This window comes from Marmota monax, unplaced genomic scaffold (assembly GCF_021218885.2).
Source record: "Marmota monax isolate L192 unplaced genomic scaffold, Marmota_monax_Labrador192_F-V1.1 WCK01_AAM20220418_F8-fsc00038, whole genome shotgun sequence".
In the NCBI taxonomy this organism is placed as follows: Eukaryota; Metazoa; Chordata; class Mammalia; order Rodentia; family Sciuridae; genus Marmota; species Marmota monax.
Window position 1 is genome coordinate 7,824,259 of NW_026692498.1, and position 15,735 is coordinate 7,839,993.

The 15,735-nt window shown below is 54.0% G+C and overlaps 1 protein-coding gene across 40 annotated transcripts in view; it reads left to right on the top strand.

Moving 5' to 3' along the window:
• Positions 1-15,735, top strand: part of Nrxn2 (neurexin 2) — a 104,894-nt gene that overhangs the window by 1,318 nt on the left and 87,841 nt on the right. For all 40 annotated transcript variants that reach the window (XM_058579490.1, XM_058579510.1, XM_058579502.1 and 37 more), the window contains exon 2: positions 7,396-8,382. In XM_058579490.1, the coding sequence (XP_058435473.1) occupies positions 7,650-8,382 (733 nt within the window). In that variant the 5' untranslated portion in view covers positions 7,396-7,649. The remainder of the gene's footprint in view (positions 1-7,395; positions 8,383-15,735) is intronic.

The window sequence follows — 15,735 nt, forward strand, 5'->3', positions numbered from 1 at the left end:
GCCTTCCTGACTGCTTTGGGGGTTCTGTACACATTGGCTTTTATTTGTGTTGGGGTGGGTGGGGTGGGTGAGGACTTTCTCTTCATTCTGTCCTTCCTTCTGGTCCACCTTCCCAGTGTCTGGGCGTTCCTTCCTGGGGGAGGGTAGACTTTAAGGTTTTACATTCTCTGTCTTCTGAAAGAGAAGGAGAAAGAGGGAAGGGAGCAGGAAGGAAGAAGGAGAGGAGGGAGGTCAACTGGTCCCTTAACTGTGGGGCCTTTTATTTTGAGGGTGCTTTAACTGCTCAGTTTCTTGGTTCCAGGGATGGCTCAGGGATGCTGGCATCCAAGGCCAGGCAGGATCTTTCTGGGGGCAGGGGAGAAGGCTGGCTGGGAAGCCTTTATTCCTGTTAGGGGAGGTGTTCTCAGACCTATCCTGTCCTCAGCTGCACGGGTGGGCGGGACTGACTGGCGGGTAGTGGCTGCTGGGGACTTCTCTCCAGGAGCCTGGGCCTGTCCTGGCTTCTCTGCCTGCTGAAACCACAGAGACAGCAGGCTTCCGAGAGGAGGGGGCTAGGCTCCGGAGAGACTGTTGGGGTCTCTCATCCCTTCCAGGCTCAGTCTCTACAGAGGTCCAGCCGCTCTCTCCTGCCCGCCCTTGCCAGTGACACAGACGCCCTGACACCGATACACATGCTCGGTGGCACCCACCCAGACACACGCCTCCACAGGCACACACACCTGCGTACACAGTACACCTCCCGGCAGCACACCACCCACACTCCCCGCCCAGAGAGACTGCCACCTTGCCGCCTGCCTCTGAGACCTCCCCCATGAGTCCTGCTTTCATGTACATGACACGACACGTCCGTGCCCCTGGTTCCCACAAGACAGCACTGCCAGCCCTTGCCCTCAGACACGCGCAGGCCTCCATCCAACAATTCACCTCCCTGTGGCCACAGGCATCTCAGGTCCCCGTGTACTCCTGCCACACATGCCTTCCTCCCTGGAACACACCCTCCCTCCCAGGTGTGCCCAGACCCCCATCATCATGCACCACGCGCTCGTCGGGTCCTAAGCACTTTGCCTCAAGCCTTTGTGTGCGCGTGTATGTGTGCGCGCCTGCACCAGATACACACACGCTGGGTTAGTATTATTTTGAGATGGGGTCTCACTGTGTTGCTCAGGCTGTTCTTGAACTCCTGGGCTCGCGTGATCCTCCTGCCCTAGCCTCTTGAGGAACTGGGACTGCATGTGGCCCGCTGTGCTGCCTCACACACCCTTTAGCCTTGGCTCACCTCCCAAGTTCATTCTGTCACCCCCTGTCTTATCTTTGTACCCTCAGAAAGCCCCCAAACCCCAGGCCCTCCTGGTCTAGCCTGGCATTCAGCCCCACCTGGCCTCCCTTAGAACCCAGGTGCGTCACCTCCAACATCAGTCCTTACACACAGGGCCCTGCCCCTGCCTGGCACCAGAGATGCACTGGTCCATTCACTGGAAGCTCCCACCCGGCCCCCATGAGGATGCCCCCATGTGTATCCTCACACACCACCCACCCTGCAGCTCCATCTGTCCATGAGGCTCTCCCATCTTGCCCCTTCCGTGCTGATGGGCCTGTTGGCTCTTGAGACTCATTCAACAAAGAATCCAGTGTACATGGCATCTTACTGTCATTTTCAAAGCTGTTCTTCCACTGCCACCACCATTGAACATGGGGGAGGCAGCAAGGGTGAGGCTGCATGGACTCCACTCTGCCCCTGGGTGAGCCTCAGCTTCCTTATCTGTTAAATGGGTGCTCTCGTACCTACACCGCAGGAATGTTACCAGGACTAGATGAGATGATATGATGGCATTAGTAACACTATGTAATGTGCACCTACTCTGTGCCTGGTTCTGTGAACTTTATTTCATCTGATATGGAATCTGCTAAGCCCCAAGGCTCTATCGCCCACTCTGCCAAGTCATTCCTCTGCACCTCCATCCCCTGCCCACCCTTTCTCCAGCCCCGCTCTCTTGGCAGAGCCTCCTCTGTACACTTTGAACTGCCACCCTTATCCCCAGACCCTTTCTACTCCCCCCAAGCACACAGAGACCTGCTCAGTGGACCTTGCAAAAACATCTGCTCACTCTCAGCCCCTACTGGTGTCCGTCTCCCTCTTGTCTACCCACCTCTTCATCCCTTCTTCTTCCTTCCCAGGCAGGTTGAGGTTCCTGGCAGAGTAGAAAAGAGCCTAGGGGCCCAGAGGTTGGATAGAACCAAACCTGAGTCCCAACCCTGCCACTTATGAGCTGTGGAAAAGGGGGCAGTGATAATACCTGCCTAGCTTACACCCCCATCAGGTTCTGGTGAGAATCAAAGGAAACATTAGATGTGTAGTTTTGTAAATTGTAAAAGGCTGAGATGAAGAGTTTTAGAAGTAATCATTAACATAACACACCCTCACGCTTCAGTCTCTGTGAGGTGCTGTTCTAAGTGCTTTACACATATTAATTCTAATTCTGCCAACACTATTACCACCCCTGTTTTACATGTAAAGAAACGGAAGCACAGAAAAGCTAAGTAACTTGCTAAAGATCACACAGCTAGAGAAAGAGAGAGTTGGCATTGGCAACCAGGCTCCACAGCCCATGCCTCTGACTAGCGTACTAGCTTGTTCTTCTCCATGCCGAGGCTGTGGCTGGGTGTGGGCATGCCCAGGTCTTCCCTTGTCTCTCCTAGACTATCAGAACTGGAAGGAAGGAGCAGGAAGGGGAATAGGAACTCTGTGTCAGTCTTGCCTGCTGTTTCAGGAGGGAGAGGGCACCTTCTAAAAAACATGCTGAACCTGAGGGTCCTTAGGGTTGAAGCAGTCTGATGCCCCCACCCTGTGATTCAAGAGCCCCCTGCTGAGCGTGCTGGCAGTAGTCATCTCCCACACCTCCGCAGGAGGAGCTCGCCCTCCGGAGGCAGCCTACTCCACCGTTGCACACAACTTTGGATCACCAGCAAGTTTCTCTTTAGCTTGAGCCAAAATCTACTCCCCCCATAACATGCACTTCTCCCACCTGTCCACGGGCTGCCTTCTGGGGCCACCAGAATGTGTGTAAACCCAGCTCTTCCCCCCTGGCGCCTGGGGGAGGCCCCTGCTGTCTCAATCCCAACTGGCATGAGAGGATGTTGGCGTGAGGAGAGGAGAGCCAGAGGGGGGCTAGCATTCCCATGGTGGGAGGTGTGCGTGCTTGTGTGCGTGTGTGCTGTGGACCAGGCCTGAAGGGGGCTGAATGGATGCTTGGAAAGGGCCCACACTAGGGTTCTGCCCGAGTGGGCTCGGACCAGCTCACTCCGGAAGTCTCATTCATTTGCCATTTTGCACTGGTCAGGCAGGAGGGCCGAGGTCTGATCAGCTGATACAGGGGGAGTTTCCAGAAGGCAAGGCTAATGACCTTGGGTCTTGCTTTTCTGTGTGATCCCTGGTCAGTTTCTGTTCCTCTCTGGGATTCAGTTTCTGCCTCAGGAAAAAAACGAGAGGAGTGAACCCCAGTGGCTCGAGGCCTCTGTCTTCAGTCCTGGGGTTGGGCTTGGAGTCTGGGGTGCCTCTGAGGGCAGTGTCCCCTGTGGAGGCCAGACCAGGAGTGGGTGGTCTTTGAGTCTCAGTGCTCTACAGCTATGGGCGGTGCAGAGCAGAACAGCCATGGACTCAGGAGCCAGCAGACCCTTGATCTATTGGGCCAGTGAATTTCATCCTTCTGAGCTCAGTGGGACAAGGTGACAAAACTGCTTCTTAAAACCCGGGGGAAAATAAGATGGTGGCAGTGAGTGTCCAGCCTGGGGAGCCCCAAAGTTGCAGCCCAAAGCCACAGTGGCACTGAGGACAAGGCCATGAGATGGCAGGAGAGGGCCATGAGGGGAGGTATTCAGAGGCCCAAGGTCAGCCCTCCCAGCCCCTCCTGGGCCATCACCTTTTGCCCATGGCTGCTGAGGGTATCTGAAAGTAGGGGGTGCTGGGTGCTGACTGGGTGCAGAATCTTGGGATTCCATGGGAGAGGTCAGTCCCCTGAGGAACAGTGACCAGGGAGAGTGGGGGCTGGCAGCAAAAACCATACTGTCATCTATGAGCAGGGGCCCACCCTGCCAGTGTCCTTGCACTGGTAGTGGGCACTCGAGAAGTGTGGGTCTTGGGGACCAGTGTTTGATGGGTGTTGACAGCCTCCATTTCAAAGCCTGCGAGAGAGGCCTTGCCTTGCACAACTCCTGGGGACACAGTTTACCTGATGTAGTTGTGCAAGGCAATGGCCCTGGCCCATGGGGAGCAGGTCCCTGGAAGTAAGGCTACTGCTGAGGCTGGGGAGCCCAGGAGCAGGAGCTGAGCAGGTGCCTCCTAGTTCCTCCAGGACCCCGTGAGCTGGAGGTGGGGTCGGCAGAAACCTGGTCCTGTGTGGGGGAGGCTGGGGGAGCAGCAGAGAGCAGCAGGTGTCCTGTGCACTGCAGGGTGGGGTGGGGTGGGGTGGGAAGGACCCAGGTGTCCACTTAGCTCATGCTCCCCTTGGGGTTTTCTCTGCTTCGAAAACCTGAAGCTGCCCCTGAAGCTTCCTCAAGGGCCTTTGGGTCCCTGGAGAGAGGACCTGGGGAGAGCTGGGCTTCCTCCTGGTTGGCCCTGCAGCCCCTGTGCCCCCGGCACGGAGCCAGGCCTGTGCTGCAGAGCTGCGGGCTGTGGGGAGAAGGAGTAATGAGCCCGCGGGGCCGCAGCCCAGCCCCTGCCCTTGTCCCTCCCGGGATGTACCACATAAGCCCAGCCTCTGCCCCCACAGCTACCCACAAACGCGTGCCTGCCAGCGGCAACCCCCACTCTCCCACCACACCCAGCCATGGACTCGCCCCCTCCTGGACTCTCAGCCACTTTGCACCCACCCCCAACTAGGTGACCAGACCTCAGCTCAGAGCCCAGGTGTCTGCTGCCCAGCCTTGGGAGGCTCCCTCTATCTGTCCTCCAGTTTTCCAGAATGGAGGGAGACCCTGACCCTAGGCCTTTTCACAAGGACCCCACTGCCATCTCCCTGGAGGATAGGGACTGTGAGTGTGACAGGGGCCTGTGGTGGGGGGAAGGGCAGGGCTTTGAAGGAATCACCTCCTCCCTGGGCTGGGCGGGGCAGGGGGGTGGACAGCAGCACACAATCCCATTCCCTCTGCTAGTGGAAATCAATAGCTAATTAATTCCCTCCCCAAAATAGTGTCCGGAGGTAGGGGTGGGGGCCAGGAGGGAGGCAGACAGAGGCTAGGCCAGGCAAGACTGAGACCCCAAACGAGGAGGTAGGGGGGATGGCCAGTGTTCTGGTCACTGGGGCTAGGCCTCTGCCCCTTCTGGAGAAAAGGGGGAGTATTTCCTGTCCTCTGAGCCTCAAGGACCCCCTCCCCTGCCCTAGGCTGAGGTGGGGGTGCATATGTGTGTGTGGGGTGAGGGCGTCAATCAGGCTGGGAGCAGGTGCTGCATTTAATTTGATTGGCTAATTAGCCCGCGCATGTTAATTATCTCCATTACCCAATGAGGAGAGGCAGCGGCAAGCTATATATAACCCCACAGTGTTTGTGGGGAGTGGGGGCTACAGGCCTCTATCGCCTTCCCTGCCTGGGAAGGGGCAGTCCTTGGAGGGAAGCTGGGGCAGGACATGTGGGTCCCCCATGGGAGCCTGTAAGGTTGGGAGGACAGCCGTCAGGAGGCCGATGGAAGGGTCTTGTAGGTCTCTTAGAGATGTCTCTCCAGACACCACTGATGGCTTTCGAGCCTTCTCTGCCCATCTTCCTTCTGCTTGCAGGTCACTCTAGCCAGCCCTACCCTCCTGGGACTCAGCTCCTCCTTCACTATGGTCTTTTAGGGGGGCCTGAGCTTCCTCTCCCAGCTGTGGCTCCTGGCCCTGCCCCTGCACCCACCCCCTCTCCAATCCAGCCTTCTTTTTGTTCCCACCTGGGTTGCACCTGTGGCTGTCCTGCCCTTTGTCTCCTTCATGGGCATGCTGGAGTTGACAGTCTTGGATCTGAGGCTGAGTTCCCTGCTGACCAGCTGCATGACCTTGGGCAATTACCCAGACTTCTCTACAAGGGCTTCCCCAAGGGTTAATGGGAATAATGGGACTTCTCAGAGTGATTAAGTAAGATGACATTTATAAAAATGCCCAGGATCTGGGTCCTTGATGAACGCTGTTTGAATTTGGAGTTTAATTTTCTCAATCTTCTCTTTCTTTTCTCCTCATCAGGCCTCCCTTCTCTTCCATTATTCTTCCATCTCTGCCACTTTTCCTGAGGTCTTCTCCTTCCTCTTTCTCCCTCCACCCCACCTTTCCCTGTCTCCTCCTAAACTCTGGCCCCTCCCTGTTTCTCTTCTAGGCTTCTCCCCACCTCCTTCCCTCCCTCCCTCCCCAAAATAAAATCAATGCAATATTCAGGAGGGTTGTTGGATATAAATAATTACGACTCAGAGTTTAACGAGATGCAAATTCCCCTCCCCGTTGTGGGGTATAAATTGCTCTCTGACAGCCAGTTACAAGGGTAATCATTTCAGAAAGGCAATTTTATGCAAATGAGCCTGCCTGCCTCCTGGTAGCTCCCCCAGCCCTGGGTGGGGGACCGGGAAGAACTGAGGGGTGAAGAGATCCCAAATAGTGGGGCCAGTCCTGGGGCTGAGGATTGGAAGCTGGAGGTTGAGGGTGACACATACTTAGCCTCAGAAGGACCTGAGCTGGTGAGCAGTGAGGTTGGGGCCCCGGGAGGGGTGAGTGTGATTTGGGGGGAACTGGAGACTCAGAATTGGATGCCTGTGTCCTTGCAGGGATGAAAAGGCTTTGGGGTGTGGGTATCTGAGCGACTCCTGGCTTCTATCCTTTGCCCCCTTCCCAGGCTGGTTACCCTGTGACACCATTGACGAATTGGCATTTAATTAATCTCAATGAATTATTTAGCAACTTCATTATCCAGCATCAAGAGCTGATGAGAGAGAGCGAGTGATCCCTGGCTAGAGGTGGGAGCCACCACACAGAGGTTGGGTGATTTAAAAAGAAGGGGGTGGGGTCACCTGTTGGAGAGATCCTAGGTCTCACTCCCAGGAGCTGGCCTTGGTCCTGACGCCTGGGTCTTTTGAGGGGTCAGTGTGAGGCCAGCAGGATTGGACTCCTACTGAATTCCAAGGTGTCACTTTCCCACCCGTCCACATCTCAAGCCAATAATGTCCCTTCCGGGTGCTGTCTCTCCCCAAGTGTTGGGTTCCCAGTACTTCCATCCGCGATTATGTTTCTTGCTTCAAGGCACTCTCCAGGTCAGGGCCAGCTCAAGTCCTAAAGAAAAACAGGTGGGCATCTGTTGGTTTGAGGCGGGAGCCAGACACCTACGGGCAGGGCCCTGATCCCCCCGAAACCCCCCTTTAAAGCTTTCTTCTCTGTTTCCCTGCAGGCGTCCCTCCCCCAACTTCCGTTCAAGTCCGCAGCAGGGGAGGGGCCCCCGCCGCCGCTGTCGCCGCCGCCGGGGGGAAGTCGGCACCTGGGCCTCTACGCACATCGCCCCACCGCCAGGCCCATGGCACTGTGAGCCGGCGAGGGAGCCCCGCTCTGTGCCGGGGGCTCCCGGCCCCCTCCCCGCCCCATGCGCCCGCGGCTCTGAAGCCTGAGCGGGGCCGGGGGCCGGGCGGCGCCGGGGCCGCCGGAGGCATGGCGCCCGGGAGCCGGTGGCGACCGCCACCGCCGCCACCGCTGCTGCTGCTGCTGCTGCTGGCGCTGGCAGCGGGCGCCGGCAGCCTGGAGTTCGGCGGCGGCCCCGGGCAGTGGGCTCGCTACGCGCGCTGGGCAGGCGCAGCGAGCAGCGGCGAGCTCAGTTTCAGCCTGCGCACCAACGCCACGCGCGCGCTGTTGCTCTACCTGGACGACGGCGGCGACTGCGACTTTTTGGAGCTGCTGCTGGTGGACGGGCGCCTGCGGCTGCGCTTCACGCTTTCGTGCGCCGAGCCCGCCACGCTGCAGCTGGACACGCCGGTGGCGGACGACCGCTGGCACATGGTGTTGTTGACCCGCGACGCGCGCCGCACGGCGCTAGCGGTGGATGGCGAGGCCCGCGCGGCAGAGGTGCGCTCCAAGCGGCGCGAGATGCAGGTGGCCAGCGACCTGTTCGTGGGTGGAATCCCTCCCGACGTGCGCCTCTCGGCACTCACGCTCAGCACCGTCAAGTACGAGCCACCCTTCCGCGGCCTCCTGGCCAACCTGAAGCTGGGTGAGCGGCCCCCGGCGCTGCTGGGCAGCCAAGGCCTGCGCGGCGCGGCTGCCGATCCGCTGTGCGCGCCCGCGCGCAACCCCTGCGCCAACGGCGGCCTCTGCACTGTACTGGCCCCCGGCGAGGTGGGCTGCGACTGCAGCCATACGGGCTTCGGTGGCAAGTTCTGCAGCGAAGGTGAGCCCGGGGGAGTCGCCGCAGGGCGCGTGGGCGCGGGAGTGGAAGGCTGGAGGTGCCGGGATGAGGTGGTTGGGAGGGCGCGGTCCGAGGATCTGGGCTTGTTGCCTGGGCCCGTGCGGAGGGCGTGTGAGAGTGTACTAGCACCCGAGGGTCGTGAGAGCCTGCCTGTCCGTGCGAGGGCGTGTGCGGTTAATCAGTGGGCGGGGAGAGACCCGAGCCTATGGGCGTGGCCAGTGTGGGCGTGACCCGTGTGAGTCCTCCAGTGCTGTAGGAGCCGGTGGAGGTCGTGTGGGCAGGTTCTGTGAGCGGCTGTGAGGGGCTGTAAGGGCTGGTGGGGGGTGGTGTGCTGGGCGAAGCCTATGAGAGGTGGGGCCTTGTGTGCGGGGACCTGGGACAAAGAGTTTGGCCTGCATGGTGGGCATGTCCTTCGTGGGTGTGGGAGGGTTGTGAGTGGGGCCTATGTGTGCAGGCTGGGGAGTGTGGAGGGGCTTTGAGGCTGGGAGGTGTGTGGGCTGGCCTGTTGGGTGGGGCCATTGGGGACCTAGTGGGACCTTGTGTGGGACCAGTTGGGTGGGTCCTGAGGGAGAGTGGGCAGGGCCTGCATGGGCCGTCCCTGAGAACCAGTGGGCGGGGCCTGCGTGAGTGGGCCCGTGTGGGCGGGACTTGCGGGAAGCTTGGGCTTAGGGACGGCCACAGTCTGTGAAGGTCCCCAGACCAGACAACAAGGCGGGTGAGGGATCCTGGGGATTGCCATGCTGTGCCCGCACCCGCCAGGAAGGCGGGAACCGAATTTCTTTTCCATCCCAGAATCACCTGAGCCCCTTGGACAGTGAAGGGAAAAGCGTGAGGTGAGATAACGGTGAGGCTCTTGACTAGGAGTTTGCGTGAGGGGCCAAGATGGCAGGTTGTGTGTCCCAGGTGAGAGAGCAGGAGGCGAGGCTTCTGTGTCAGACATTGGAGCCCTTGGAGCATGGGGTTCCAGTGGGAGATTACGACTGTTGAGGGGTTGCTGACTTTGAGCAGGAGATAGAATGTGGAATGGGGACTTGGAAGGGAGGCTTTCGGGAGGGGGTTCTGCCAGCACCCCAGCTGCAAGAGGGATGCCTGGCAGGCAGTGGAGGACAAGGGTCTTGGGTTGAGCCTGGCCTGGGTCTGAGCTGTGATTTTAGTGGGGATGAGGGAAGAAGGGAACTTTCAGGAGCCTCTTTTACTTTGGTCTGGCTGGGTGGTGGGGGAGAGATTTCCCCATCTGTTTGGGGGTGCCTTTCCCAGCAGGTGTGTGAGCCAGACATGCTTTCTTCTCCCCCAGTGCCTCTAGAAGGTGTGGGCCACTCTAACGTTGTGTGTGTGTGTGTGTGTGTGTTTCTGCCTTCCAAAATGTAGAGTCTTTTGGGGAGTGTGTGGCTCAGAAAATGGGTGTCCCTGTGGCTATGTGCATGTGGACAGCCTATGGAAGAGCAGCGCATGCAGGCGAGGCCCTGGGTATGAGAAGTCTTGACTTTGGACAGTAGTATGTGTATTTATAAGTTGTGGTAGACAAATAGGTAAGGAAGGGTTGGATTGTTTTTGTGGGGCTATTTGTACAAGGTTGTGAGATAAATCTTCAGGAACTGTGTGTATAAGTTAATCTGACACCTTCTCACCTTTTCTCCAAGGAGCTCAGGTGCTCCCTAAACTGTGAAATTGTGTGTCTTGTGTGCAGAGGCCTAAGAGTCTGGCAATGTATATTATATGTGTGAATGGATCTGTTTGAACTGTAGTGCTTATTGATAGGAAGCGAAGGCCTAGTGGGGTGATTGGTACACAGCTGTAAGGATGTGTGCTCATGTGCAGGTACCCATGTACCTGGGTTGAAATGCAAGACCTCAGCATCTATGAGAATTCTGTCTATGAAATCTATGTCTATGTCTATGAAATTCTGTCATAGAAATCTATGAGAATTCTGTCCAGGTCCTTAAATTCATTTTTTAATTCCTATGATCCCTCTCCACCAAGGCCTCCTAAGCAATAGGAGGAATCTTCTCTCTTTTTTTTTTTTTTGGTGGTACTGGGGATTGAACCTGGGGTGCTCTACCACTTAACTACATGACCAGCCCTTTTCATTCTTTATTTTGAGACAGGGCCTTGCTAAGTTGCTGAGGCTACTCTAGGACTTGTGATCCTCTGGCCTCAGCCTCCTGATTTGCTGGGATAGTAGGTGTGCACCTCTGTGCCTGGCTAAGATGAACCATTTGAGCTGTGGGGAAGTTACAGTAACAGGTCCATGATTTCACTGTGTCTGAACTGGGCTTGGGTGTATGAAAACTGTACCCAGAATGGTCAATCCATTCTTTGAAAGCCTTTCGTTGGCTTCAGAGGCTTCCAGTGCAACAAAAAAGGTGTGTGCCACTGAATGCAGGTGTGTATGTGTGTAGAAGATGTGTTTGAGTGAAAGGAATGGTTCTTGAGTATCAAATGGGTGTGCATCAGACTAATGTTTGTGTTAGCTGTGTTGCAGCTGAGAGAGCTGGCTGTGTGCCTGACCCACTGTGTGTGTGTGTGTGTGTATGATGTAAGAAATAGGAAAGGGAGGTATTGGGTGGGTGTCTGACAGCTAGCAGGGGCAGAGTTGCTGTGTGTATGTGGTATGGGTATGTCTGTGTGTCGTCTGTTGAGAGAGGGGTGTGTAGGGATAAAGGGCAGGATATGTCTTTATTCATTCTGTATTCACTGCACCTAATATAGCACCAGGCACTTAGTGGGAGTTTGATAAAGATTTGTGGAATGAATGAAGAGCTATTAATAAGTATTTGAGAGAACAAAGGCTTGAGGTAAGGCCATATGTACATGCAGATACATGTGTATCATATATGTGTGTTTGTTTTCACGTGTATGTGTGGGTGGCTATGAGGGTTGTAGACACGGTTGTGTCTGGAGGTGACAGGCACAGCACAACCCTACTAACTCCCCTCCTTCTTCCCCCAACCCTAAACCTCATTTTTTTTTTCTCCTTGTATTTGTTCCTTGTTTCCTAGGCAGATTTCATAACATCCTGTGCTCATTACACTTCTTCTAGTACATTCTTATTCAGCCAAGAAAGATGGTATGGGATCCCACCATGGTGATTGGGGTGGGAGAGGAAAACTTTGAGGGGATCAGGTGCGGTTCCTGATCTCTGAGCAGTTCTAAGTCTCAAGCTTCCCTGGAAGTTGCTGTCACTTCGTTTTTATCTGCTTTGAGTGGTTTCCAACTTTTTCTGAAATTGAGGACATTTCTAAAAGTCAGTAATTCACACTATTCCTTCCAAATAGCAGTTATCATTTTTATTTCTGTTTATTGGGAAAACAAATGACTCAAAGCTCCTATGAATTCAGAAAAGCTTTTAGATGACTTTGATGTTTTATTTGCCATTGCAGTTAATAAAATATACATTAGAAAAATAGTTTTAGCTTTATATGCAAGATGTACCAAACTGCTTTCAGATGTTCAGTGTACATATGGATTTGTGGATTCTTGTGGAAGCTTTGCGTGCCTTCCCCGGGTCTAAGCTTACCCACTGATTGAAAATCTCCTGGCCAGGAATTTGCTTTTTTTCTCAGGGGACGGGAGGTCTGACTACATGTAACTGAAGACTCTTAAGTGTGAGTGGCTGGGAGTCTGTGTCCCTGCTGTAGACAGGTAGAGTCGGCTGGTATTTTGCAGGGAGTTTGCACGTCTGTGCTTCCTCGTGTCATCTATATGTGTGGAAGAAGGGGTGCAGAGGTGTGTGTGTGGGAGACCCGGTGGAGTTGGGTCAGGTATATCCCTGGCTCAAGAAAGGGAAGTAGGAAACTGGTGGTAACGTGCGTCTGCAGGAAGGTAGACAAGTGTCCTGGGCGTTTGTTAGTGATCTAATTCAATGGGTGGTGATGAAGGGCTTCTCTGTGAGAGGCTGTGTGTTGGAGGCTGCAGGGGAATCAGAGAGGAGGAAGACGGACTCTCTGCTCCAGGCAGTCACTGTTTCACTGAGGAAGCAGATAAGAAGGCAGTCCTGTGAATGGTCAAGAGTGAGATTCACATCCAGAGCCCCTGGGCAGGGAACTTAGGCGTGAGCTTCCTTATCTGTAAGAGGAATAACCCTAGTACCTACCATAGAGAGTTGCTATGAAAATGAAGTTTGCTAATTCAGGTAAAGTGCATAGAACAGTATCTGGAAGATAGAAAATGCTCCACAAATACAGGTTGAATATATTTAATCTGAAAAATCTGAAATCTGAAGTACTCCAAAAGCTGGTAGTATTTGAGCACTGACAGATGCCACAAGTGAAAAATTAGACTGTGGTGGGTCACAGGAACGATGTTGTGTGAAAGAACCTTCAGGCCATGTGCATGGGCTGAGTGGGAAGCAAACGAATTTCGTGTTTGGAGTTGGGTCCATCCAAGATATCTCATGATATGCAAATATTCCAAATCTGGAAAAAAAAAAATCCCAAATTGGAAATTCTTCCTAGGCATTTCAGATCAAGGATATTCAACCTGCAATGGCAACACATAAACAAAATGCAAAAAAAAAAAAAAAAAAAAAAAAACCAAAAAAACAAAGAACAAAAAACAACACACAATACTGTAGTGTGTTCCCTGAGAGGCAGCAAGGCAGTGTAGCTTATTGGTTAAACCACAGGCTTCTGGGGCTCAGATCTGGGTTTAGATCTGTCTTCTCTACCCACTAATCCTGTGATATCAGACAAGTATCTAAACTTTAGAATCATTTTTCTTGATCTGTAAAATGGGGGTAAACATGTGTGTCTCATAGGTTTGTTGTGATAATTGAGTGGTACATAATTAGTGGTCAGTGGTAATTATTATAAGCAAAATACTATTTTTTTTATTATGGCATAAGGATATTTACAATAAATAATAAATACTTGTGGACACATCAAAAGTTGGGGGGACACCATCAAATTATTAGTTGGGGGCAAGAGTTAGGTTGCAGGGCTGGGGGTGCACAAGGCCCTATGTTCAATCCCCAGCACCACCACCACCAAAAAAAAAAAAAAAAAAAAAAGGTTGCGTATTTTCAGAAGTTGTTTTATGTTAAGCAAGATTTAGACAGAGAGTGCAGGGTAGTGAATGAGGTTATAAGTTAACAAGTTGGATCGTAATGGTTTGTGGACAGCATGCTGTCTAGGGTTGGTCTTGGACACTGATTAGCAAGCATGTCTTGGGGGAAGTCACTCCAAGCCAAGGAATTGGCAAGGACAGAGGTGTGGAAGTGTGTGTGTGGGGGGCAAATGTACCTTGAGTCTGCAGAGGGATGCCGAGGAGTGAAGGAGACAGAGTGGAATCTACAGCAGGAGAAGCAGGAGGAGGCCCAGGGCTGGAAGATTTGGCTAAAGTCATTCAGCTATCTCTTAGCGGGTACTGACCGGGCACCATGTGGCGGTAAGTGAGCCACAAAAGGGTTTTGATCTAGTATATGATCAAGTATATGAAGATAAGAGCCGCATGGAAGCTGGGGGTAGAGTGCGGCAGGATTAGAGAGGGAAGTTAGGTGGGGGAGAGATCAGCTGGAAGGTAGTTGAGGCAAGAGGTTTTGGGGCCCTGAACCTTCATTGTCATGGAGAGTGGCCAAGGAGCCGTGACAGCTGTGGTGTCTGTCCTGGCAGCTGCAGTGCTGGAGTGCCATTCCTGAGGCTGAAGCTGTGGCAGGGACTCTGCCTTTTGGTTGTGGGGTGGGGTGAGAGGGAAGAGGGCAGGCGGGACAGGGAACAGGTTTGGGACACTAATCATGAAAGTCTTGGTTTGGGTGCCCCTGGGCGTTCCTAGACAGAGATGTCCAGGTGGTTGGAAAGGTGAGACCAGTTCTTTGAGGTAAAGTGAGGGCTGCAAATGGAGCCCTAGGAGTCCCATGTGGGGGGAGAGTATTTGAGGCTCTGGGATCGGATGAGGTGGCCAAGGAGAAGCCTAAGAGGACATACAGTGGGATGGGGCAGCGGAACCAGCAAAGGAGCAAGTTAGAACTGGAAGGAGACCTGAGGGAGGAGGGAGGGGCCTGCAGCTCAGGAGCCCTTGCTGGGCCCTCAGCTGTTTTACCTCAGTTCATCCTCATGATCCCTGCGTGAGGGTGAATCTCCATTTTACAGCAGGCCAAAGGGAGGCTCAGAGATGCGGAGCTGGGATCTGAGCCCTGAGCAGACTCCAGGGACAGTGGCTCCTCACCTGTCTCCACGCTGCCTCCAAAAAAGAGTGCTGTGTCCCTTGATTATCCGAGTCTGGTTATTGGAGCTACTTAGTGGCAGTATCTTGTCAGAAGCCAGTAATAATCCTAAATCCTGGGCTAGGGTGGTGGCTCAGTGGCAGAGCACTTGCCTAGCACGTGTGAGGCACTGGGTTCAGTTCAATAAATAAATAAATAATAAAGGTCCGTTGACAACTAAAAAAAAAAAAAATCCCAAATCCTGGGCAGCAACTTCTCCCTTATACCAGGTGGGCAGAGGGTGTCCCTGCGGTTGCAGGCAGCTGTACCCTGCAGAGACAGGGCAACGGGTGGGTATGGATCAGGAGAATGTCAGTCTTCTGTGCCTTCTGGGAGGAACCACCCCTGCAGAGCAGGGGATTATCCCACTGAAACACCAACTCTCCAACACGTTTCATGGGAATCTTTTCAAAATCTGACCCATACCTCTCTGCCTTCCCAAGCACAGTGCTTGCGTGTGCTTTAGCTTTCCCTAGGGACTCAGGGAAGTCACGATTCTCCTCAGGTGTTACACAGGACTGACACACAATGGCTCCTTCCCTGAGGCTTGCCCCTGCCTGAAATCCTGCCTGACTGTTGTGCTTTGGCCCTGATGCTCTCTGTGGGTAGAAGGGGCTCCAGGCTCAGTGGGATGGATTTCTCTAGAGAGTGGTAGACAGTGGCTGCCCTGAGAACTCAGAGGAGAGAGAGGTGCTCCCAAGGGAAGGTGGCAATCAGGGAAGAACATGCACTGCCTGGTTTCGAGTCCTCTCCTCACTACTTGCTAGGGATGCATTTTACTGATCCACCTTGTTCTTCAGTGTCTTACTCTGCAAAATGGAAGCAATAATGTTGTAAGCACAGATAGTTACTATGGTTCCTAACCCTAGTGGTCAGGGAAGGCTTCATGGAGGAGGTGGGACGTGGTTGGACCTTAAAGGATGACTGGTGGAAAGAATAGGGACCAGCTTTCCTGACGGAAGTATTGCCTGAACCCGGAGTGGTTGCATTGAGTGGTGTATTGGAGACCAGGTTGGTTGTGCTGTATGGGAGATAAAATCAGAACTGTAGGTTAGCTAGAAGCTTCTAGCAATCTTGACTTCCAGAATGTAGCCCATTGGAAGTTTTAGAGCCAGGCAAATTTGGGTTCAAAGTTT